Source organism: Rosa rugosa, chromosome 7 (genome assembly GCF_958449725.1).
Source record: "Rosa rugosa chromosome 7, drRosRugo1.1, whole genome shotgun sequence".
Classification (NCBI taxonomy): domain Eukaryota; kingdom Viridiplantae; phylum Streptophyta; class Magnoliopsida; order Rosales; family Rosaceae; genus Rosa; species Rosa rugosa.
The window spans coordinates 2,957,292-2,978,820 of record NC_084826.1 but is presented as its reverse complement, the minus strand read 5'-3'; the positions used below and the strand labels follow the sequence as shown (position 1 = coordinate 2,978,820).

Sequence of the window (21,529 nt, the reverse complement as noted above, 5' to 3'; positions counted from 1 at the left end):
ATAGCCAAAAGGTGTTGTAATAATTAGCGAGACTTTCATTATTGCTGAATATTAGTGCTTGCTTTCTCTCTCTGTAAGTTCGTCTTCCTTCTTCAGCTTACTTACATTTTAAGCTTTGTGATCTATGGCGGTCATGTTATCATTGGTAAGGTATATCATTTGAATTTTCAAGTTTAAGTATCTAAATCTGGATTGCTTTCCTGCACATAAGGCCCAGTATATTAAACAGAGCATTGCCTTCAAATTAAGAAAATAAATTAACAGTTCTCTTTTGTTCATGGAAACCATGTTTCGGTAGCTTATCTCTTTCTTTCATTTGTTGCAGCTCAGCTTGAATTTTATTGACAGGTATTGATGGGATCGAAAGCTTTCGATCTCTGCTTTAGGAATGGAAGGTGTGGGAAAGACAGTCGCAGGGTCTATGGGGAATAGTTTTGCAATCAGAGAGGGTCTATGGGATCGACGGCTCCGAGACGTTCGCGGTCGCTGATAGGCTGCTGGGTGCATTGGGATGCGGGAAGCTTTCTGATGTGCAGAACCCATTTGACTGGATGGAGCTGATTAGTCTTCAGGGGAAGACCAATTTCTTCGACAAGCGGGTCGGGGAGTACCAGAAAGCTTCGGTAATGAACAGCATTACTGGAAGTGGCGGGGACTATGCGTTCAAGGTGGACGAGGATTTCTGAGAGTCGGTCCAATAATGCCGTATAATGACAACTATCACTACTGACATTAATAATGCTCTTCGGAGCGGAGCTTTACTCTACACTACTAGCTTTTCTCTCTGTTTGTGATCAATCTCTCCCCTTCTCTGTGTGTGTTTCTGATGTGATTCTGGTTTTGGGTACAATGAGATCCAGGAAATCTAGCGAGCTAGGGGATTTGGGTTTTTAGATGTCGGGAAATGGGTTCTTGATTTGAATGTCATTACGGCATTGACATTGACTGGTTAGTGGCAATGTTCAATTTGGGTCTTTGTACTCAATTTAATGATGGATTATGAAGTGTAAGCTTGTTCTAGCATGGGTTTTTTCTCTCTACCCCTTTTTCTAAATCTTGTTTAGAGGTGATGGATTAGTACTTTTATTTCCTTTTATTATTATGGAAAATCAGTTTTAGATATTTGGCTTATATCGTATTTCTCAAATGCAATTCCGGTATTCACATATCTTTCGGGAAAGGAATCAAGTTGCAGATGCATTGGCGAATTATGTTGTGACTTCTAGTGATTTGATTTGGTGGGACTTAGCTCCTCTTTTCATTGACAGTTCAACTGTGAATTAAAATAGTTTCATGTTTTCTATACAATGCTTTTAAAAGTACTATCATTACATCAAATAACTTCAGAGCATGTTTGATCCAAAGCAACTTCTAAAAGTAACCAAAGCAAGTTCTAAAAGTAACCTTTGAGCTGCTTCGAAAATCTACCGCCAGTGACCTATAATTTTTAATTAAAGCTGTTTTTTATTTATTTTACCAAACACAATAAAATATAAAATTTTAAACAAAAGTTGATTTTTTTTAAAAAATAAAACCAATAAAAGATAGTACTTTTATTGCAACGTTCAACGTAGATGAGACGTTCAACGATTCAACCAATAAAAGATATTACATGCCGTATATTGGGTATTCCGCCATACAACGATTAAAATATTACGAGCGTACATAAAAGATTTCTTGCATTTTGCTCACCCATAACATAAACGATTTACCAATCGCACCACCCATAAGACACGACATTTTGCTCGGACCGGAGCTAGAAATCTAGATTGTGGGTCCCACGACGAAAGAAAAGGTCCGCCCCCAAGAGTTTTTAGCGTCGTATATAACAAGCGTATATGAAATGTACGAGTACATAAGACAAACGCTTAGCGCGTAAGTTTTGGACAGATTAGATTAAAGCCTAATTAGATTAGATTAGATTAGGAATAATCCTGATTTCCACTATAAAAGCCTTGTATTTAAAACCATAGCATACTCCACCACCTTCTTCCCAATTCAAAAATCCCCAAATTCCCACCATGGCGTTGAGAAATCCGGCCACCGTCGCCGCCTTATTGCTCGCTCTTCTATTGATTTCCGACCCCAATTTTGCGTCCGCCGCTACGGGTGGGCGGTCCGGCGGAAGCCTGTTCCCTTCCGGCGGAGATTCTTCTTCTTCTTCATCTTCATCGTGGTCGGGGTCTTCGGGTTCATCGGACTCTTGGTCGTGGCACCACTCGCCGTCGTCGTCGTCTTCCTCGTCGGACGGTGGACTCTACGTCTTCTTGGTTTTAATGGCGGTTGTGGTTGGTGTGGCGGTCATCTGCCGCTGTGCTGGTGTTGGGAAAACAAGCGTCGTCAAGCTTCAGGTATAGTTTGATCTTTGCCTTCTCTGTTTATATATGAATTGAATAGTGTTAAATTTTGATAGGTTTTCTCAATCCTATAGAAATGTAGAAAAGAAATTTTGACATGGATTCTTTAATTTGCTTACTAGAATTCACCAATCTATTAATTAGATGTGGATTTGTGGATCAGTCTGCTTATCGGAAGTTGTTCTGTTTCAAGAATTCGGTAGGGTAGGCAACTGATGTAACACTAAAAAAGAAATGTATCGGATCGAAGAAGTCTGGGATTTGGAGAGTGTGTTTAGATTTATTGATCAAGAAGTTAAACACCATTGAGGATTATTTGAGGTTTTATGCAAGAGTGTTTTGGAATTGGACGAAAGCATGTGAAGCCACTACCCTATAATGCATGTTATATGATCTGTAGAAGGTAGTAAAATCAATTGAGAGGCTTTAACGTCGAAAGAAAAAGTGTAGGGGATCGTGTGCATTAGAGTTTGACATTTTAAGCTGTAATAAGACAAAGCGTAACTTTTAGAAAAGGGTGGACGTGTTGATGTTGTTAATTGGACAGTGATGCACTGTAAAGACTCTTCTGTTGTTATTTGGGATATTTGAATGGAGAAGTTGTTCTGTTTATAATCTATTATTCTTCTGTAAGGTTGGTCTGGTGGGCAAGGCGCGATCACTTCAAAAGGATCTTAATCGACTTACTGAAACTACAGATATGTCTACGTCTACGGGTTTGAGCCATCTTTTGACAGGTGAGCTGTCTTATCGATCAGTTATTCACTGCTCATTTGATTTTTATTAGTTAGCCATTAAATCTAGAATACCTTTTTTTTTTTCCTTTAATTCTTTTGTATTTGGTTAGGGGTCAGTTTATGCACCCCAACTCGATTCAAAACTTGAAATGTTACATAAATTTTTTGAGTGCTGAATATTGTTTTCAAATGAGATTTACAGCTAGTTATTACAGTTAATCAGGCGATTTATAGAATCTGTTGTGATGGTGAAATTTGTGTCTTCATTATGTCCAATTCCAATGCTGTGGAACATTTATGTGAAAGAGACTATTCCCTATCTTTAACAGTTGCTTGACTTTTAGAGACTGATGAAAGAACGAAAATGTTTCAAAAAAGACATTTACGGGTTAATGGCTTTCCAACAAATTGAGATGCACATTTTGCACTGAGCTTTTTGGAATAGTTTTCTGCAGGAGGACCTTACCCGATATTTTGAACTAGCTACAGTCTTGTTACTTTTACTTTTCTTCTTTCTTATCCAATTTTTGTATACCTTTGGTTTCAGGGGCATCAACATCTTTGCTTCGCAATCTTGATTATTGCATCTCAAGTTATTCATCTGTAAGTTCTATTTATCTGCGGGAGCTAATGTTGATATTATAAAACAGAAAACATTACTAGATTCATACTGGCTAATATTGATATAGAGAGCGACCAAAATAGAGAACATTACTAGATTTAGATATTAGAAATATTGAGGACATCAATCATAACTTCTTAAATGCTTATAGGTTACTCGAAAGTCCGAGACAGAAGATGCAGAGCAATGCTTCAAACAACTTTCTATGGAAGAAGCAGCTAAATTTGATGAAGTGACGCTTGCCAATGTGAACAACTTTATAGTGCGTTCAACAAGCCCGACACCAAAAGAAGTCCACAAGGAATATATAGTGGTAAGGTTTAGATGATATGACAATCTTTCTAATTCTTGTATAGATGTTTTCATTTATTCCCAAGGATGAAACCGTGTTTTGATTTGAGTTGGCTACTTCTAGGATTCTTTTAGCATATAGGAATGCAAGCTCTTAGTTCATTTATTAAAATTGAATTATTATCAGGTTACAATTTTGGTGGCTGCTCAAGGAGCACCTAAGTTGCCTAGCATCAATGGCCCAGGTGACTTGAAGAAAGCATTACAGAGTCTTGGATCCATTCCCTCGAACAAAATACTGGTAAGAATGGAATTGCTCTGAAAGCTAAGTTGTAAGTTTCTCCTTTGGATATGTGCTTAATGTATGTATATTTTCTTCGTGCAGGCGGTTGAGGTCTTGTGGACTCCTCAACAAGAAAATGATACATTGACTGAGAAGGAACTACTTAAAGATTACCCGCAGTTGAGGGGCTTTTATGATGAAGGGTCACTTGAAGAAGGGCCATATGACGATTCCCACCCGTTCTTAGGGGTTACTGTAGTCAAGTGCTAGTGATAAGAGTACTGTTTGGTCAAATTTTTGGCATGGTACCTCTTTCATACTGTATGTACCATCAAAGTTATGTCAGGTTATTTGTATGAGATGATACAAAATGTGCTAAAGTTTACTAGTCAATTCCAAGTTTCGTTTGAAGGGTCTGCAATCTACCATTTTGAACTCCAGATTGTGCACTCCCTTTAATTCAACGTAAAAAGTAGCTTCACTATTTGGAAGACATTACATCAGTAAGATAGCCAAACAATGTGTGGAACACTAGGGGTGAATTTTGTGGCATTGATCCCCCGGAATCGCCCAACATTTTTTAGGATTCTTACGAGACATCATCTAGTTGATCATTCTAAATGACATTGATAGATGCATTGAGTATAATCATATTGGTCAAACATGTTTGACTAAGATTCATTTTACTCTTAAATCGTCTCAACATATGTCCACAATGTGGTTGGAAGTTTTTTTTTTTTTTCGATGACATGGTTGGAACTTGGAAGGTTATGGGCTTATGGTAGTTGGAATAAACAATAGTTAGGGGAAATAATGGAATGCTTGAATTCTTGAAACGCATCTTAGGCCTTTCCTGTTGATGCCATTCCAATCATCATTGCCAAGCTTCTTAGCTCGGTGGCCAACTCAATCGAGATCCTGTAGAAAACTAAAACAAAATTTGAAATAGACATGTGCTGGCAGATGTAAACTCAACGACTATGTCACTATGATTTGAAGTAGGCAACAGTTACCGCAAACTGTTAGCATATGCTCTGAATACACCTGTAGTTATATTCTTTATTTCCCAAGCATATACTCGAAAGAAAATCCGAGTCCTGCTTGAATGTACTGCAGTTGTCCAGCCAGTGCACTACAGTCTCACCACTTTGCAGAATTCAAATAATTTTATCCAATTTCAGAGTTGTTCTGATCTTTTGTGAAGCTTCACAGTCAAGATGGAGGACAATTACCAACTCCATCTGCACTGCAAGAAATGGAGACCTATATATAGTACTGTCCACAATGCAGTTACAATCCTTCAACTTTAACGCCAAATCCTCTTTGTTAATATATAAGTTACAAAAAGAGAAGGATCATCATTCACAAATCATATGGTACATCCAGAAAGGGACAAACTTGTAACAACGTTTCTTCATACCATTTACGAAATACATGTTCAATTTCAACAAGTAACAAAGCCACAAAGTGCCATTATACTTCATGTTATAACAAAATGTAGTTATATCTCAAGGCACTTTTCGAAGGCATTCCAATCTCTATGATATCCTTCATCCATTTAACCAGGTTTTCTAGTTGCTCCAAGTCCAAAATTGCAGCTTCTAATGTATCAGAGCTCATTTAATCTAAGATTGTGCATCAGTTTTCATCCTCATTAAGGATCTAAAATTATAATCTCTGTCTAACCTGATCGTTGATCTACCCTTTTTATTTAATGCATCTTTACCATATTACAATAAATTGTTGAAATGATATCTTGGGGCAACTGGTCTTTAAAGAAACTAAAATTGCATCCGAGTGCGAGGCTCTAGAGCAATTCGGATACCAATATTAAGCTTACAGTATTGGTTTTTAATTTTTAATTTTTTTTTTAAAACCATGCAGATTACTAGATACAATGCACAAAATTCAAAATGGTCAAGACAAGCAAACTTCAGAATGATTTCACTTGATCAGTTATGATTTATTTCACTTCCCCTTAAATGTGGTGAACAACAAAAATTGTTAAAAAGAAGAGGCAAATGGTGAAATTTAAAGGAGGGAAGACTAGTTATATACCTGTATCCCTTTGTTAGAGCATCTCCAACAGTGATAGCTATCTTCATAGCTAAAAGCCTAAAAGTAGCTAAAATTAGAATATAGCTAGTTGAATATTGAGTTACGCTCCAGCAGAATACCTAAATCTCAAGTTAAATTTAACTTTTAGTTAAATTTCTCTTTTCTCTAGCTAAATATAGCTAGGTCTTTTAGCTAAAGCTAAATTTAGCTTTTGTTTAGCTAGTCTGCTGGAGATCAAACCTAGCCTAAAATTAGTTAAATTTCAATTTTTTTTTTAAATAAGTATTTTGTTGAAGATGCTTTTACACGCTTGGAATTTTGTCAATTCGTATTCCTACCCCAAGATCACACCCATTTCATTAGATGTGAAAAATCTAGAATCATAAAGAACACCACAACGAACAAAGAGGCAAAGTTTTAACGTGGTTCACCCCAATTTGGGCTACGTCCACGGCAATAATCCAGTAATGTCAAAATAAAGTGTTATTTGTTGAGTAAATATCGCACTTTCTCTCAACCCTTCTCAACAGAGAACCCCAATTACACCCAAAAGCTCACAAAAACTTGATCTCTCATTTCTCTCCATGAAAATTTTCAACCAAGAGACTAACACACTAACACTTGAAGAACAAGAGAAAGTTTTTAGAATACCACAATACATCATATCTACCAAGCATATAATTGCTCAAATCTCAGAAGTACGGCTTGATACTTGAAAGTATAAGAAGTGCAGAGAAGCTCACAATAAGCTCCACAACCATATATGAGTAACTCATAAACAAGCCCACGGTACCAAATTGTCCAGGTCCTCCAGGTCTTGTTTGTTGCTCCATTCCTTAAGCTTTCATGGAAACACCATGAGAGCACAAAAATGCGAAATCTGACAGGAGGTTGTTCATACAGCTCTCAAATAATAGAAGGCTTGTTTCCTAGAAACCATGCATGCATGCTTGACTAAATGGCTTATCCAAGATGCAGATGGAGTTTGTTCTCAATATAGGGCAAAGTAACCAGCATTTGCAAGAGCCAAGAAATAAACAGCAGCCACCGGGGATCACATTTGGGTGCTCCAATTCCTTGATCCTGGGGACAAAATCTGGGTAAGAGAGGAGAGGAGTCAGAGTGGACATCAAAAACAGGGAAAAAAAATGTAATTCACCAAACCTACTAGAAGAAACTGATAATAAAATTTATCCAAATAAACATAGAAGAAAGCATTAAATCAACATAAAAGAAATAGTTTGCAAATGAAGAACTTAACCAGATAGTCTTAGTACATGAATGATATGATTATGTAAAGGTGAATTTATATTGTACCACAAAGTGCTACCTGGAAGAAGATGATTGCAGAGATTGGCAATGCCGAGAATAGTTGAAACAAATAAAAGATGACTGATGTTACATTCTATTTTGCTAAGTTTTAATACAAGGTGCTTGATACTTGAATGTATATGAAATACTTGACTACTAATAAAGAGAAGAAAAAGAAAAACCCATCAAAAGAGGGAAAATAAAAGGAATAAAACAGAACATGGGACAGCATAACCGTCAATGATATGAATACATGCATGAGAAGGAGAACTGAAGTACCTGAACTGAGTTCGCACCATGCTGGGTCCAGTTAAGTTGTTCTTCCATTTGAGTAGGATAGACCGATAGAGCCTGGTAAGAAATTACAAATTACGCGGAAACAACTATAAAGCCAGCCCTTGGAAAAACTGTAGTAAGTAAATAGCCTATAGAGCAGCGACCAGAGCAGAGTACAATGCATTTGAAAACGGGTGAATCAAATTAAAGAGGAACACCAGGAGGAAATAAGAGGTAGGGGTTTGAAAAACTTACAATGATTTTAAAAACCGGTTGCACGTAGAACATGAATGGAAGTAATCGTGCACAACTGAAATATCAAACACTCAAAAGCACATGTTTCCCCTGGAACTTGAACCCCATGAATATCCAACTGTGGTAGTTCAGGGAGGTCTCTCATAGCTTCAATGCAGACCTGATTTCAAAAAGATGATTTGTCAGTACTGAGGAAAAGAAAAAAGAGAAGGGTAGACAAGTTTAATTCTTTTTAATATTGCTTCAGACAGCTTTTCACAACAAAGAAGTCACGAATTGCTACACTGTATGGTCATGAAGAAAAGAATCTGTGGATAGTCTACAGTTGTGGAGGTAAAAGGGATCTCAAAAGTTTACAGTTGATTTTAGACAAAGATCTGAACATCTAGGATATGAATGTTAACTTTGGCATCTATCCATATTGTTCGAATACAAGTAATCTCACAATTGTGACCCCTCAGCATAACTTCACATAGATGGTGAAAACCATGAATTTTCAGATGCAGTAATTTGGTGAGGTCCCTGCTAGATTTGGTGGGTGAGTAGTTTTTCACATCATTGTTGGAGGGATCACGATTGTCTGACAACCGCAAATGAATGAGGGTCTGAAGTTGTCTGGCAGGTACTTTACTAACAATACTTGCCATTGAACATCTCTCCCTAAACCCAAAATAAGAACAATAATGTTCATCCTTATCAATGTCTATTTTGGTTATACTAGAGGATGAACTTCCCCATCACAAAAACTAGTACTTATACAGGAAAAGATATATTGGGACACAAAACATGAGGATAACCGATAATTTAAATAACAAGATAAAAGTGATAGAGGGAACAAGAACAAACACACATTATACTCTACCTTTGGAATTTAAGAAGTCAGCACCCTCACGCAGGCTGTCCTCAGTGCTTCTTTGTTTTCATAGCTTCCACTTTAGGCGGATACTTCTCATCCTCATAGCTGATGCTGATCAACACCTGACACCAAGAAAGTATAAAAGGTTACAATGACAATATGAATAAATATTGAAAGAAAGTAATTAAGAAATCATCCTAGTGGGCTTGCATCGATAAATGCCAAGTGCATTAGGTGTCATAAACGAATGAGGAAAAAGTTCTAGGGAAACATCTTTACCAAGTCACTGCACCGCTGATTTGAGATAACTCAGATGCAGCTAAAAGAGATCTAATCCTTGTAAATCAGCCAGGGATGATAAATGCAAATGGCAATCAGGCCCTTGACTATTAATCAAACAGGGTATTGATATATTTTTATTTCATCGCAAGTCTTCCTTAAAGAAAGCAACATGGCAAACAATCCAACACAACATTTCTTGGAAAAGATGTTAAATTCTCAGCATTTCTTGGAGAAGATGTTGAATTCTCAGCATTTATTGGAGAAGAAGTTGAAGTCTCCGCATTTCCGTATGTTCCCGGCCAACCTGAGTTAAGAAAGATGAAAAATGAGACATAATAAGAAAGAAATTTGTAGAATAAAGAAAATAAACAGAAAACAGATTGATTTGGTCAAAACATTACACTCAATTTTTGGGATGTGAGAAATCTTGGGCCATTCGGGGCCAGCCTCCTTGATGCATCTTTTCTCGAGCAGGAGGCATGTATTAATGTAGAGCTTCTTCAATTCGGTGAGGCTTTTCATAGCATCTTGTGCAGGCAGAGACTTGAGGAACCGACAGTGCTGGATATCCAGAGCCTCAAGAGATGTAAGATTTCCCAACCACTCAGGAAGAGCCTCTAGTCTCAGAAAGTCACATATCGAGAGAGATTTTAAACAAGTAGAGTGCTGAATTTGTTGGGGCAAAGACTTGAGCTTAGGCCAACCCAACAAACGTAACTCTTCAAGTTGTGAACCAGGTGGAAGCTGAAAATCAGGGAAGGCGTCCAGCTCCTTCCAGAACGGACCAATTGACAGATTCTTCAAACTCGTGAGGCTGCGAAATCCTGTGGGCTCATATTTCAATTTCCCACAATTACATATCAACGACTGACGGAGATCAGCTTGAATAGATTTTAGACTACGGCAATACTCAACAACACCTCTATAGACTTCATCCGGTTGAATCGTTGAGACTTGGTGGTCGCACACATGATATGATACTGAAATCGATACTAGGCTAGAGCACCGCCCTATTTGCAGATGCTGAAGAGAGGTGCAGAATTGGAGCCCACTCGGTAGGCTTAATAATCTGCAACAATTAACAATCCTCAACCTCTGGAGAGATGGGATGCCCTGTGTGATTGGAATTGATGTTAATCCACTACAACCGGAAATCGCCAATACCCGAAGAGAGGTGCAGAATTGGAGCCCACTCGGTAGGCTTAATAATCTCCGACAATCAGCAATCGTCAACCTCTGAAGAGAGGTGCACTTACGGAGCCCAACCTCTAGGATTGATAATACCTCACAACCATCAATGTTCAATACACGGAGAGATTCGATGCCCGGTGTGATTTGAATCGACTCTAGGTTGGGGCACTCATGTATTGTCAACTCCTCCAGAGGAAGGAGATTGTGCTCGTCCTGTGTGATCCGAATCGACTTGAGGCTGGGACAACCACCTATGCTCAACACCTCAAGATGAGGGAGTTTGTCTAGCCCATCAGGCAATTGACTTAGTTTTTCACAATCGATAACAATGAGTGATCGAAGAGATCCCAAACAGCCAAATACATCAGGAGCAATAGAAGTTAACTCACCACAACCACGTATCTCCAAATACTCCAACATCCCTTCCGGTAGACAAGTGAGTCCCGTTTGATATATCTTCAACGTCTTAAGACGTGGAAAACGACTCGCAGAAGCATTTCCCAAATTGGGACAGTGGCTGATATCCAACTCTTCAAGGCAAGGGAATACCACGGCTTCTCCTTCAGCTGGTGCTTCCATCTGTAAGATCAAATATGGACATAACACATATCATCATAAAGTAATTGATGATTAGCTTAATATCAATCCTAGTTTAACATGGATACAAACAGTAAATCAATACTAGTAACTTAATGAATAGTGTATCAATTCATTAAGGATAGTAATTCATTGCTTAGTCGACAAGAAAGGCTATAAGTTGTGATACATTAGGAATCTAATAGTGAAACCTAAACCGACAAGGAATGCTTTAATGGGAAGCTTCTTGAGGTTTAAGTCTCATATATATACAGATGAATTGGTCCCTGATTACTACCACGACTATTGCATATTGTTCTGTCCATTGAGAAGCAAGTTGGTAAGTAACAGAAGACCATATTCAGTGATCGTGTTTAGCAGCTGCATAAGATGGAATCCATGACAGTGATTGCTGAAGGTAAGCCTTAATCCTATTATGATTGTTGTGCATATGTTGTGAGCATGTAACTATGGTTTTACAATTGGTATCAGAGCATAGGCTCACAAATATGAAAAATCGTTTTAGGGTTTTGAAAAACAAACATAAAATTTTTTAAGAGTTTTTTGCTTTACGGGTCAAGTAATTGATCAGGTTACTGACCAAGTCACTGGTCATGTAACTGGTCAGGTATCTCTCAGGTATCTGACCAAGTAAGTAACTGACCAGGTAACTGACCAAGTAACTGGTCAGGTACCTGATCAAGGTAAGTTACTTAAGTCGACTGCTGCATCTGGTTAATTATAAAATTCACGCTTCCGCTATGATTTTTTAGCAGCAAATTGGGGAAAAAGCAAAAACAGGTTTTTCTGTGAAAATTGTTTTCGATTCATAGCATGATAATTAAAGTTTTGATTGTGCCCAAGAACCCTAGTAGCATTCCCGGCGTGCGTTAGGCTAGAGTAGATGGTGACCGGATGAAATTTACAATTTCTTGATTGTTCTGTGGTTTCTTGGAATCGAACCAATTTTGGTTATGCTTGAATATGCATGTTGAATTGATTGATGATGTGGTATTGTATCTGTGATTGTGTGAACTTGTATGAAGAACAAAAATCTCCCAGATTTTGTTTACACGTTATTAAAATTGACAGATACAAGAGCTTAACTTTCTTACAAGGATGAATCTGGATAGAATGTAAAGTAAAAGAGCTCATATGTTTTGTGGTTTTCTGTTGGCACAAGTGATTATGATGCACAAAGCATCCTTCATTGATGTTGGCAGAAAACATTGATCAGGTACGTGTAACTGGTCAAGTAACTGACCAAGTAACTGTACCTGATCGAGTAACAAAACTGAAATTGTGTTTTGTGTTTTAAAACTACGCTTCAATTTTATCTTCCAAAGAAGTGGTCAAGTGTGGTTTTAGAATACAAAACAGCAGTATGCATGCTTGATGAAAATAAATTCGGATACTTAGAAATTTTTCTTCTGTCTAAAGATGTGGATAAATTTCTTTGGATAACTTGTTTTCATTGAACATGGCATATTGATAAAGAACTCCAGGATATTAAGTTTCTGCTCAAAAGTGATGCTTAATATTGTTTTTGTTATGGACTGACATGAATGCAAGTATGGTTGTTTAGGTTTTCTGTATGTTCTTGTTTTGGTTACTTAAAGCTAAATAAAACACAGAAAACTTAAACATATTTTCTTTACAAACTGAGAACTCACTCGAATTTTTGTTTTGCTCCTTAGGTAACTCTTACATGAACTTGAACAGTGTCTTGATGTTAACTGGAACCAACTATAGAGCTTGGCTAGACTCTGTGGAAAATTATATGGGAATGCATGAGAACATAGACTACTGCTTTACTGAGGATAAGCCTGAAGAGTTAAATGAAAAGAGCACCAAGAAAGATACTGACCTTTACAAGAAGTGGCATAGATCCAATAGAATGGCTAAGAACCTCATCAGAACATCTATGTCTAAGACTGTCAGGGGAAGTATAGAAGAGCCTGAGCTAGCATCAGATTTTCTGGAACTCATAGGTGCTAAGTTTAAAGAAAGTGAAAAAGCAGAAGCAGCTAGGCTAACCAAGGAGTTTCATGATTTGAAGTACATGGGTTCAGGGGGAGTTAGAGAACATATTATGAAGATGATCAATATAAATGGCAGACTCAGGGAACTCTTAATGGGGGTTAGGGATGAGCAAGTAGTGCATTATGCACTACATTCCTTGCCTAACAGTTTTAGTCATCTTAGGACCAGTTACAACTCTCAAAAGGGAAACTGGACTCTAGATGAACTTATATCCATCTGTGTGGATGAGGAATCTAGGATCAAGGAAGAAAAGGAACCTGCTACAACCATTAACCTCATTGAGAAGCCTAAAAGGAAAAAGCCCCAGAATAAGCTCAAGCCTACCAAAGCCATAACTAAGAGTTCAACAGCTGTAGTGGCCAAGGAAAACAGGCCATTCAGGTTCAAGTGCTACTTTTGCAAAAGAGTAGGACACATGAAAAAGGACTGCACTGGCTATAAGAACTGGTTAGCCAAAAAGGGTAAGATTTTTTCTAATACAGTTTTTTCCTTAGAAATTAATCTTATAAATGTTGAACCACAGTCTTGGTGGATAGATTCAGGCTCACCTATTCATATTACTAATTCTTTGCAGGGATTCATAAGGAGGAGAATCCCAAAAAGTAATGAAGTGAACCTGTGTGTAGGAAATGGCATGAGAGTAGCAGTCAAGGCTATTGGAACCTTAAAGCTCGATTTAGGATTAGGAAAATTATTAGTTCTGGACAATGTTTTTTATGTACCTTCCATGAGAAGGAATTTGGTTTCAGTTTCTCTTTTAGTAAAATCTGGTTGTAGACTTGTTATGGATAGTAATGGAATTCTTATTTCTAAAAATTCTGTTCAAATTGGTTCTGGTGTTATTATGAATGATTATTTACAGTTAAATTGTTCAATGGCTCAACAAGAAATTTTACTTGTTGAAAATAACACTAACAGTACTAGCACTTTAACAGGTGTTAAAAGAACCAAACTAAATGAAAAGTCTGCATTTTTATGGCATAGAAGACTCGGCCATGTTTCAAAAGAGAGACTGAAAATTTTGGTGAAAAACAACATCCTAAATGAACTTGATTTTTCTGATCTAACAGACTGTGTTGAATGCTTTAAGGGAAAAATAACTAATACTAGAAAGAAGACTGCATATAGAAGCCAAAATTTATTAGAACTCATACACACTGATATATGTGGACCATTTAGGCATCAAACTATCTGTGGGAATGTGTATTTTATCACATTCATTGATGACTTTTCTAGATACAGTTATATTTATCTACTTTCAGAAAAGGCACAAGCATTGAAAGCCTTTCAAATCTTTAAGTCTGAAGTAGAAAATCAACTAGAAAAGAAAATCAAAACAGTAAGATCAGATAGAGGAGGTGAGTTCTATGGCAAGTACACTGAATCCGGCCAACAAAAGGGTCCATTTGCCTTGTTTTTACAAGACAATGGAATTAAAGCTCAATATACAACACCCTATAACCCACAACAGAATGGTGTTGCAGAGAGAAAGAATAGGACTCTTTTGAACATGGTTAGATGCATGATGTGTACAACAGGTTTGCCTAAATTTCTGTGGGGTGAGGCTTTAAAAACTGCAAATTATATTTGCAACAGAACACCTAGCAAAGCCATAGAAAATACTGCTTTTGAGCTTTGGTGTGGCAGGAAACCTAGTCTTCATCACTGCCATGTTTGGGGATGCCATGCAGAAGCTAGGATTTATAATCCAAGCTTGAATAAACTTGATCCTAAGACAGTTAGTTGCTATTTTATAGGTTATCCAGATAAATCTAAAGGCTATAAATTATATTCTGCTTATCATTCACCTAGAATTTTTGAAACACATCAAGTAAAGTTTCTAAGTGAAAAAGTTCACAATACAAACCTTGAGGATTTATCCTCAGATTTTGAGGAAATTGTGTCGGATGAGAATATAAGCGTAGCATTGCCTTTAGAACAAGAAGTAACTGATCAAGTCACTGGTCGAGTAACTGACCAAGTAACTGATCACGTACCTATAACTAGTCAAGCAACTGACCATGTCACTGACCGAGTAACTGTCACTGGACAAGTCACTGACCATGTAACTGGTCAAGTATCTGACCAAGTCACTGGTCGAGTACCTGTAACTAGTCATGTCACTGACCAAGTAACTGGTCAAGTACCTGTCACTGGTCATGTCACTGACCACGTAACTGACCAAGTAACTGTCACTGGTCAGGTAACTGACCACGTAACTGACAACCCTCAGCCTAGAAGATCATAGCGAGCAAGAAAACCAACTTATGGGGGGGAAGATAGTGACTACATTGTTTATCTGCAAGAAGCAGAAATTGAAATAGATTGTGCAGAGGACAATGATCCAACTACATTTAACCAGGCCATTGAAAGTAGTGAATCTCATCAATGGCAGCTAGCAATGGAAGCAGAAATTAATTCCATGAGTCAAAATGCAGTTTGAGAATTAGTTGAACCTGACCCAAATCAGAAACCTATAGGTTGTAAATGGGTTTTCAAAACCAAAAGAGATGCAAATGGCAATGTAGAGAGACATAAAGCAAGATTAGTTGCCAAGGGTTTTACACAGAAGGAGGGCATTGACTTTACTGAGACTTTTTCTCCAGTTTCTACAAAAGACTCATTTAGAATAATCATGGCTTTAGTTGCTCACTTTGATATGGAGCTACACCAAATGGATGTTAAGACAGCCTTTTTGAATGGTGAACTAGATGAAGTGATTTATATGAAGCAGCCAGAAGGTTTTGTGCAAGCTGGAAGTGAAAACTTAGTATGCAGGTTAAGAAAATCAATTTATGGCCTTAAACAAGCTTCTAGACAGTGGTACAAGAAATTTGATTCTGTGATTTCTACTTTTGGATTTACAGAGAATCTTGTTGATGAGTGTGTTTACTTGAAGACAGTTGGGAACAATTTTATTTTCCTAGTACTTTATGTTGATGATATACTTTTGGCTAGCAGTAACATTAAACTGCTTAAAGACACCAAGAGCTTTCTGTCAAAGAATTTTGACATGAAAGACTTAGGAGAAGCATCCTATGTACTAGGCATTGAGATTAAAAGAGATAGAGCACAGAGACTACTTGGTTTGTCTCAACAGAATTATATTACCAAAGTTTTGAAGAGATTTGGTATGGAGAAGTGTGCAGGTGGAGAAGTCCCCATGTCCAAAGGAGATAAACTAACCAAGAAGCAAAGTTCCAAAAGTGATGTTGTGAAAGAAAATATGGAGTCAAAGCCTTATGCTAGACTTGTAGGAAGTCTCATGTATGCACAAGTCTGCACTAGGCCAGACTTGTCTTTTGCAGTAGGGATTTTATCAAGATTTCAGTCTAATCCAAGCCATGAACATTGGGTAGCTGGGAAGAAAGTGTTGAGATACCTGCAGAAAACTAAAAGTCACATACTAGTTTATAGGCAAGTGGAGGATCTGAACCTCGTTGGATTTTCAGATTCTGATTTCGCAGGGAATTATCCAGACTCCAAGAAGTCAACTTGTGGATACGTGTACATGCTAGCAGGAGGTGCAGTTGCTTGGAAAACCATGAAGCAAACTCTAGTTTCAACCTCCACCATGCAAGCTGAATTTATTGCAGTATATGAAACTGTGTGTGAAGGACTTTGGATCAGGAATTTCTTGATGCAGACCAAAGTGTTAAGTCACATTGTGGCAGACACACTTGTGATTTATTGCGATAATGAAGCTGCAGTTTTCTTTAGCAAGAACAGTAAAAGATCAAATAATTCTAAGCATATTGATTTAAAGTATTACAGTGTTAGAGAAAGGGTTAAGCATGGTGAGATAGCTGTTTTGAGCATTGACACGAATTCACAGCTAGCAGACCCCTTCACCAAGGCATTGTCAGTAGCAGCATTCCAGAAGCATACAGCCAACATTGGAGTTTTAGCTAATCTAGATGCTTAGGTTCAGTAGAGAGTTAATCCAGTTGGAGCAATTTAAATTTCTAAGGTTTTTGAGTTCTTGTATTTTTTAGTTGTGGTCTTTTGACTTTATTTATCACAACTTGTTTGTAATGACAGATTTTATTATTATCAATAAACTTTTGAGGTATTTCCAGTTATGATTTTGCTGCAGCTTTATTGTTTTATTTTGGAAATTATCATCTTGTTTTGAATATCATACTTGCTATCAGATGGCTTAAATCATGTGAAGCATGATGTTAAGGTTCAAGCAATATTTTTAAGCCATCAGTGTTCAGTGAATTTGCTTGAGTTTCTGGTTTTAGAAACATAAAGTAGGACCTAATATATGTTTACTTGTTGATACACATTAACATATATTGTATCACTTCTGGTTGAACATATGTGGATTGCAGAAGCTTATGTTAGTGGTTTTGAAACTCTGCATTTTTGTTAAAATGTATATTGTTTCTTGCTCTGCATAAATAACTGTGATCTGATCATGTTGGAATGGATTTTCGATTTGAGTTTGTTATCTGGCGCGCACTTCAGTAAGTTAAGTAGGTTTTGATGTTCTCTGGTGCAAATCATCGAGCATGATATGTGTGAGTCCAAGGGGGAGATTGTAAGATCAAATATGGACATAACACATATCATCATAAAGTAATTGATGATTAGCTTAATATCAATCCTAGTTTAACATGGATACAAACAGTAAATCAATACTAGTAACTTAATGAATAGTGTATTAATTCATTAAGGATAGTAATTCATTGCTTAGTCGACAAGAAAGGCTATAAGTTGTGATACATTAGGAATCTAATAGTGAAACCTAAACCGACAAGGAATGCTTTAATGGGAAGCTTCTTGAGGTTTAAGTCTCATATATATACAGATGAATTGGTCCCTGATTACTACCACGACTATTGCATATTGTTCTGTCCATTGAGAAGCAAGTTGGTAAGTAACAGAAGACCATATTCAGTGATCGTGTTTAGCAGCTGCATAAGATGGAATCCATGACAGTGATTGCTGAAGGTAAGCCTTAATCCTATTATGACTGTTGTGCATATGTTGTGAGCATGTAACTATGGTTTTACACCATCCATTCAATGAGCTCTTTGCACCCAAAGATGTATAATGTTTTCAGTGCTGGAAATAAAGGTGTGTGAGTACCATTAAACTCTCCCACACGTTTCAGCTTTTCCATCCAATTAATCTCAAGAGATCTTAGATTAGGTAGATGGCCGAGTGTCGGCACTCCTTCACAATTGTTGCAGCCAACTAATCGAATCTCCTTCAAGTTTTGGAGACTCTCTATCCATGACGGAAATCTATCACCCATGAAATATTCAATGTTTAACCTTTGCAGCTCACCATGAGGTTCCAAGCCATCTAGTACATCAGCTTGATTTTCATTAGCTACCCCGCCGTGTGTGAAATTTACAATGTTTAACCTTTGCAGCTCACCATGAGGTTCCAAGCCATCTAGTACATCAGTTTGATTTTCATTAGCTACCCCGCCGTGTGTCCATTTAAATGTCAGCTCATGTAAGTGACTCTTCTGCACTAAGCGAGCATTCTTTGCTTCTTCTCCATCCCATACATGTTCTAGCCCATCAATAATTAAGTGGCCTCTCAATTGGTTCAACCCACCCAACTCCTCAATTGCAGGACCTATCTCCTTACACACATTGAAGTAACGTAATGTTCGGAGATTAGTTAATGGCCTTAAAATCCCAGCCTCAAATTTCATTCTCTTATGAACATAAAGATGCCTCAAGTTGATCAAATTTTGAATCTCCTTTGAACACTTATCGAGATATGGTAATCTCAATGTTTGGAGGTTGTAGAGCTTGCCAATAAACTCTGGGAGTGTTCCGATTGCTGTATGGGAAAGATCTAGATACCTCAAGTGCTTCAGCTTGTCAAGTGAATTTGGCAACTCTTGAGTCTCAGCCTCATAGAAACTTAAGACACGTAAAGCTCTTAACTTTGGAAAAATAATATTAGAGACCTGGATTGAAAAGAGTGAACGCAGTCTTGCAATACTTGTTTCTGACATACTTTCTAGTTTTGGAGTAGAAATCCGTGCAACATGTCGAATCTCACTATCACCCATCTCATGATTGAAGTTTGGCATACTTTCTTCTAGAGTAGGAATCCGTGCATCATGTCGAATCTCACTATCATCCATCTCAGGACTGAAGTCTTGTGTCCAGCTCTCACACCTGGATAATTCTACTGCAAATTCATGCACAAGATCATGCATCTTGCATTCGGTGATGACGTCATCCTCATCCTTTGTAGCATCTTGAAACAAGGACTTTTCCAGTAAAGTATCAAAATACTCATTGCCTATATCCTCCATCTCCCTCTTTTGCATTCTTTGGTGAGGAGAAGGATTGAGAAAACCTTGAGCCATCCATAGTTGGATCAACTCATCTCTTTTTATTAAGGAACCTCTATCGAGCATTGAGCAATATGCAAAACATGGTTTCAAAGGTGACTTTAAATTGTCAAAACTCAACATCAGAACCGACATGATTCCGCTATGCTTGTGGTTTTGTAATAACTGCCATGTAGGACTTTGCAGAATTGACCTCCATTCGTCGCTACTATTCTTGGAATGCATCAAGCTTCCCAAAATCTACAGTTAATGAGTTTCAAATTTTAGCATAACTTCATCTATATGTATCAAATAGTTAATCCACAAATCAGATAATTAATAAGGTGAAGATATCGTACCTTTGCCGCCAATGGAAGACCAACACACTTTCTGGCAATCTCTTTTCCGATTCGCTCTTGGTCTGAATCTATCGAAGGATTAGGAATATTAAATGCTCTATCCTGTATTATGGACCAACACTGATCATGCGAAAGAGTCCCTAGATAGCAATTAGGAAGTGTTCCCATGATTTCTGCAACCTTGCCACTACGGGTAGTGACAATCACGGTGCTGCCTTTGGCAGATTCTAGATTCTGCAGATTCTCCTCCAAAATCTTCCAAAGTCGAGGAACCTCATTCCAAACATCATCAAGTACAAGAAAATACCTTTTCCCTTTCAACTTCTGGCCGAGGCTTTTAACCAATGCTTCCCGAGATTCAGGCTTTGCTGTTGTCGCCCCACATAATTCCAGCATTCCACGTAAAATTGAGTTGACATCAAAAGTTTTAGATACATACACCCAGAGAGTTACATCAAAATACTCTTTCATTTCACCTTCTTTCAGTTGCTTCACTTGCTTGGTAAGCGAGCGAGCCAACGTTGTTTTACCCAAGCCTGCTAATCCTACAACGGCCATCACCAAAAGCATCTTTTCTTGATTGTTGGGGTTGGTCAAGGTTGCAGTTGTATTTGACACAACCTCATCCCTTCCAACAATGATTGCATCATTGCGAGTGAATTCATGTTTCTCAAGCAATGAGGTTGTTTCCCTGTCCTGCAGACTTTGACTGGATGCTTCACCTCCCTTTGATCTCCTTGTCAGTCCCACAGCGGCTGCTTCGTTGCAGAGTTTGTCCAAGGATCTATGGATGTTGTCAATCTTGCCTGCCATCTGAAGACGAACGAAGATTCTGCGTATCCACTTATCGAGGATTGCCCCCTCTATATGGATCCGAACAAATTCATATTGAACTTCATCCACGACATCTTCTGCAGCATAAGCTACGGTCATCAGCCTCTTCATCCAGTCAGCCATAGCCCGCAGTTCCCGATCTTGGGGTTCTAGCGCAGCATCATGTATCAAATTTCCAATCTTAGTTGAGGATTGTTTGAGCTCATCTACTGCTTTGCTGAAACAGAAGACGATTTTGAGGCTCAATTGATCAGTAGCGAGTGAAGCCACATTACCCACTGCTCCTCCGGCAGCGGATAGAAGGAGAGAGGATCCAATCTTCAATGCTATCGCTTCCAAAGCCATGATCGAGTCTCTCAATCTCGATCTCAAATTCTCAATCTCAATCTCAGTGGTGAACTGTAGTCACACAGGCCTAGAGTCCTTGATTGAATAATGGATGTCAGCAACCTCCTATCTACCTCCACTAACCATTCTTTTTAGTTTTTATTTTAGTCTTTTAATAAAACATTAAAATAAAAGCGTCTGAGTGACTGGCTGACTGCGCAGTCGGATCGATAACTAGGTTGCAATAAACCTAAGCAAAAGATTCTGGAGTCCACCAGAGATAAAAGAGAAAATCTCTATTATATTGATTAAAAGTTGAAAGATGCGTTCTGCATAAATAAGAGAAAAGTATCCTAGGGCGACTAACAACGAAACCCTAAGGCCCATGGATAAAAACGAAAACAATCCAAAAATAACTAAGAAAACCAAAAACGGGTAAAATAGAAAAATGCCGTTTTGAGGCCCTAAACGATCCCGAAAGCCCGAAAAATGCTACAGCTCATGGCAAAGCAATGAGTCTTGTTTCTGGCGCGATTCCCTTTCCGTAAAGGTAAGGTGCGT

The 21,529-nt window shown here is 38.0% G+C and overlaps 3 protein-coding genes across 3 annotated transcripts; 1 reads left to right on the top strand and 2 right to left on the bottom strand.

Moving 5' to 3' along the window:
- Positions 1-1,934: 1,934 nt before the first annotated feature.
- Positions 1,935-4,713, top strand: LOC133722471 (uncharacterized). The gene is made up of 6 exons (XM_062149364.1): positions 1,935-2,351; positions 2,992-3,094; positions 3,642-3,697; positions 3,868-4,029; positions 4,195-4,308; positions 4,393-4,713. Exons 1-6 carry the CDS (start codon positions 2,022-2,024, stop codon positions 4,558-4,560), a joined length of 933 nt encoding a protein of 310 aa, XP_062005348.1. The 5' UTR covers positions 1,935-2,021; the 3' UTR covers positions 4,561-4,713.
- A 2,325-nt stretch (positions 4,714-7,038) lies between these two features.
- LOC133722470 (putative disease resistance protein RGA4) lies at positions 7,039-11,099 on the bottom strand. The gene is made up of 6 exons (XM_062149363.1): positions 9,730-11,099; positions 9,326-9,632; positions 9,053-9,168; positions 8,191-8,350; positions 7,939-8,010; positions 7,039-7,444 (listed from the first exon to the last, which is right to left on the bottom strand). The coding sequence occupies exons 1-2, from the start codon at positions 11,096-11,098 to the stop codon at positions 9,484-9,486; spliced, it is 1,518 nt and encodes a 505-aa protein (XP_062005347.1). The 5' UTR covers position 11,099; the 3' UTR covers positions 7,039-7,444; positions 7,939-8,010; positions 8,191-8,350; positions 9,053-9,168; positions 9,326-9,483.
- Positions 11,100-17,834: 6,735 nt separating this feature from the next.
- Positions 17,835-21,094, bottom strand: LOC133722469 (putative disease resistance RPP13-like protein 1). Its single transcript, XM_062149362.1, has 2 exons — positions 19,808-21,094; positions 17,835-19,709 (listed from the first exon to the last, which is right to left on the bottom strand). The coding sequence occupies exons 1-2, from the start codon at positions 20,984-20,986 to the stop codon at positions 18,156-18,158; spliced, it is 2,733 nt and encodes a 910-aa protein (XP_062005346.1). The 5' UTR covers positions 20,987-21,094; the 3' UTR covers positions 17,835-18,155.
- Positions 21,095-21,529: the final 435 nt, after the last annotated feature.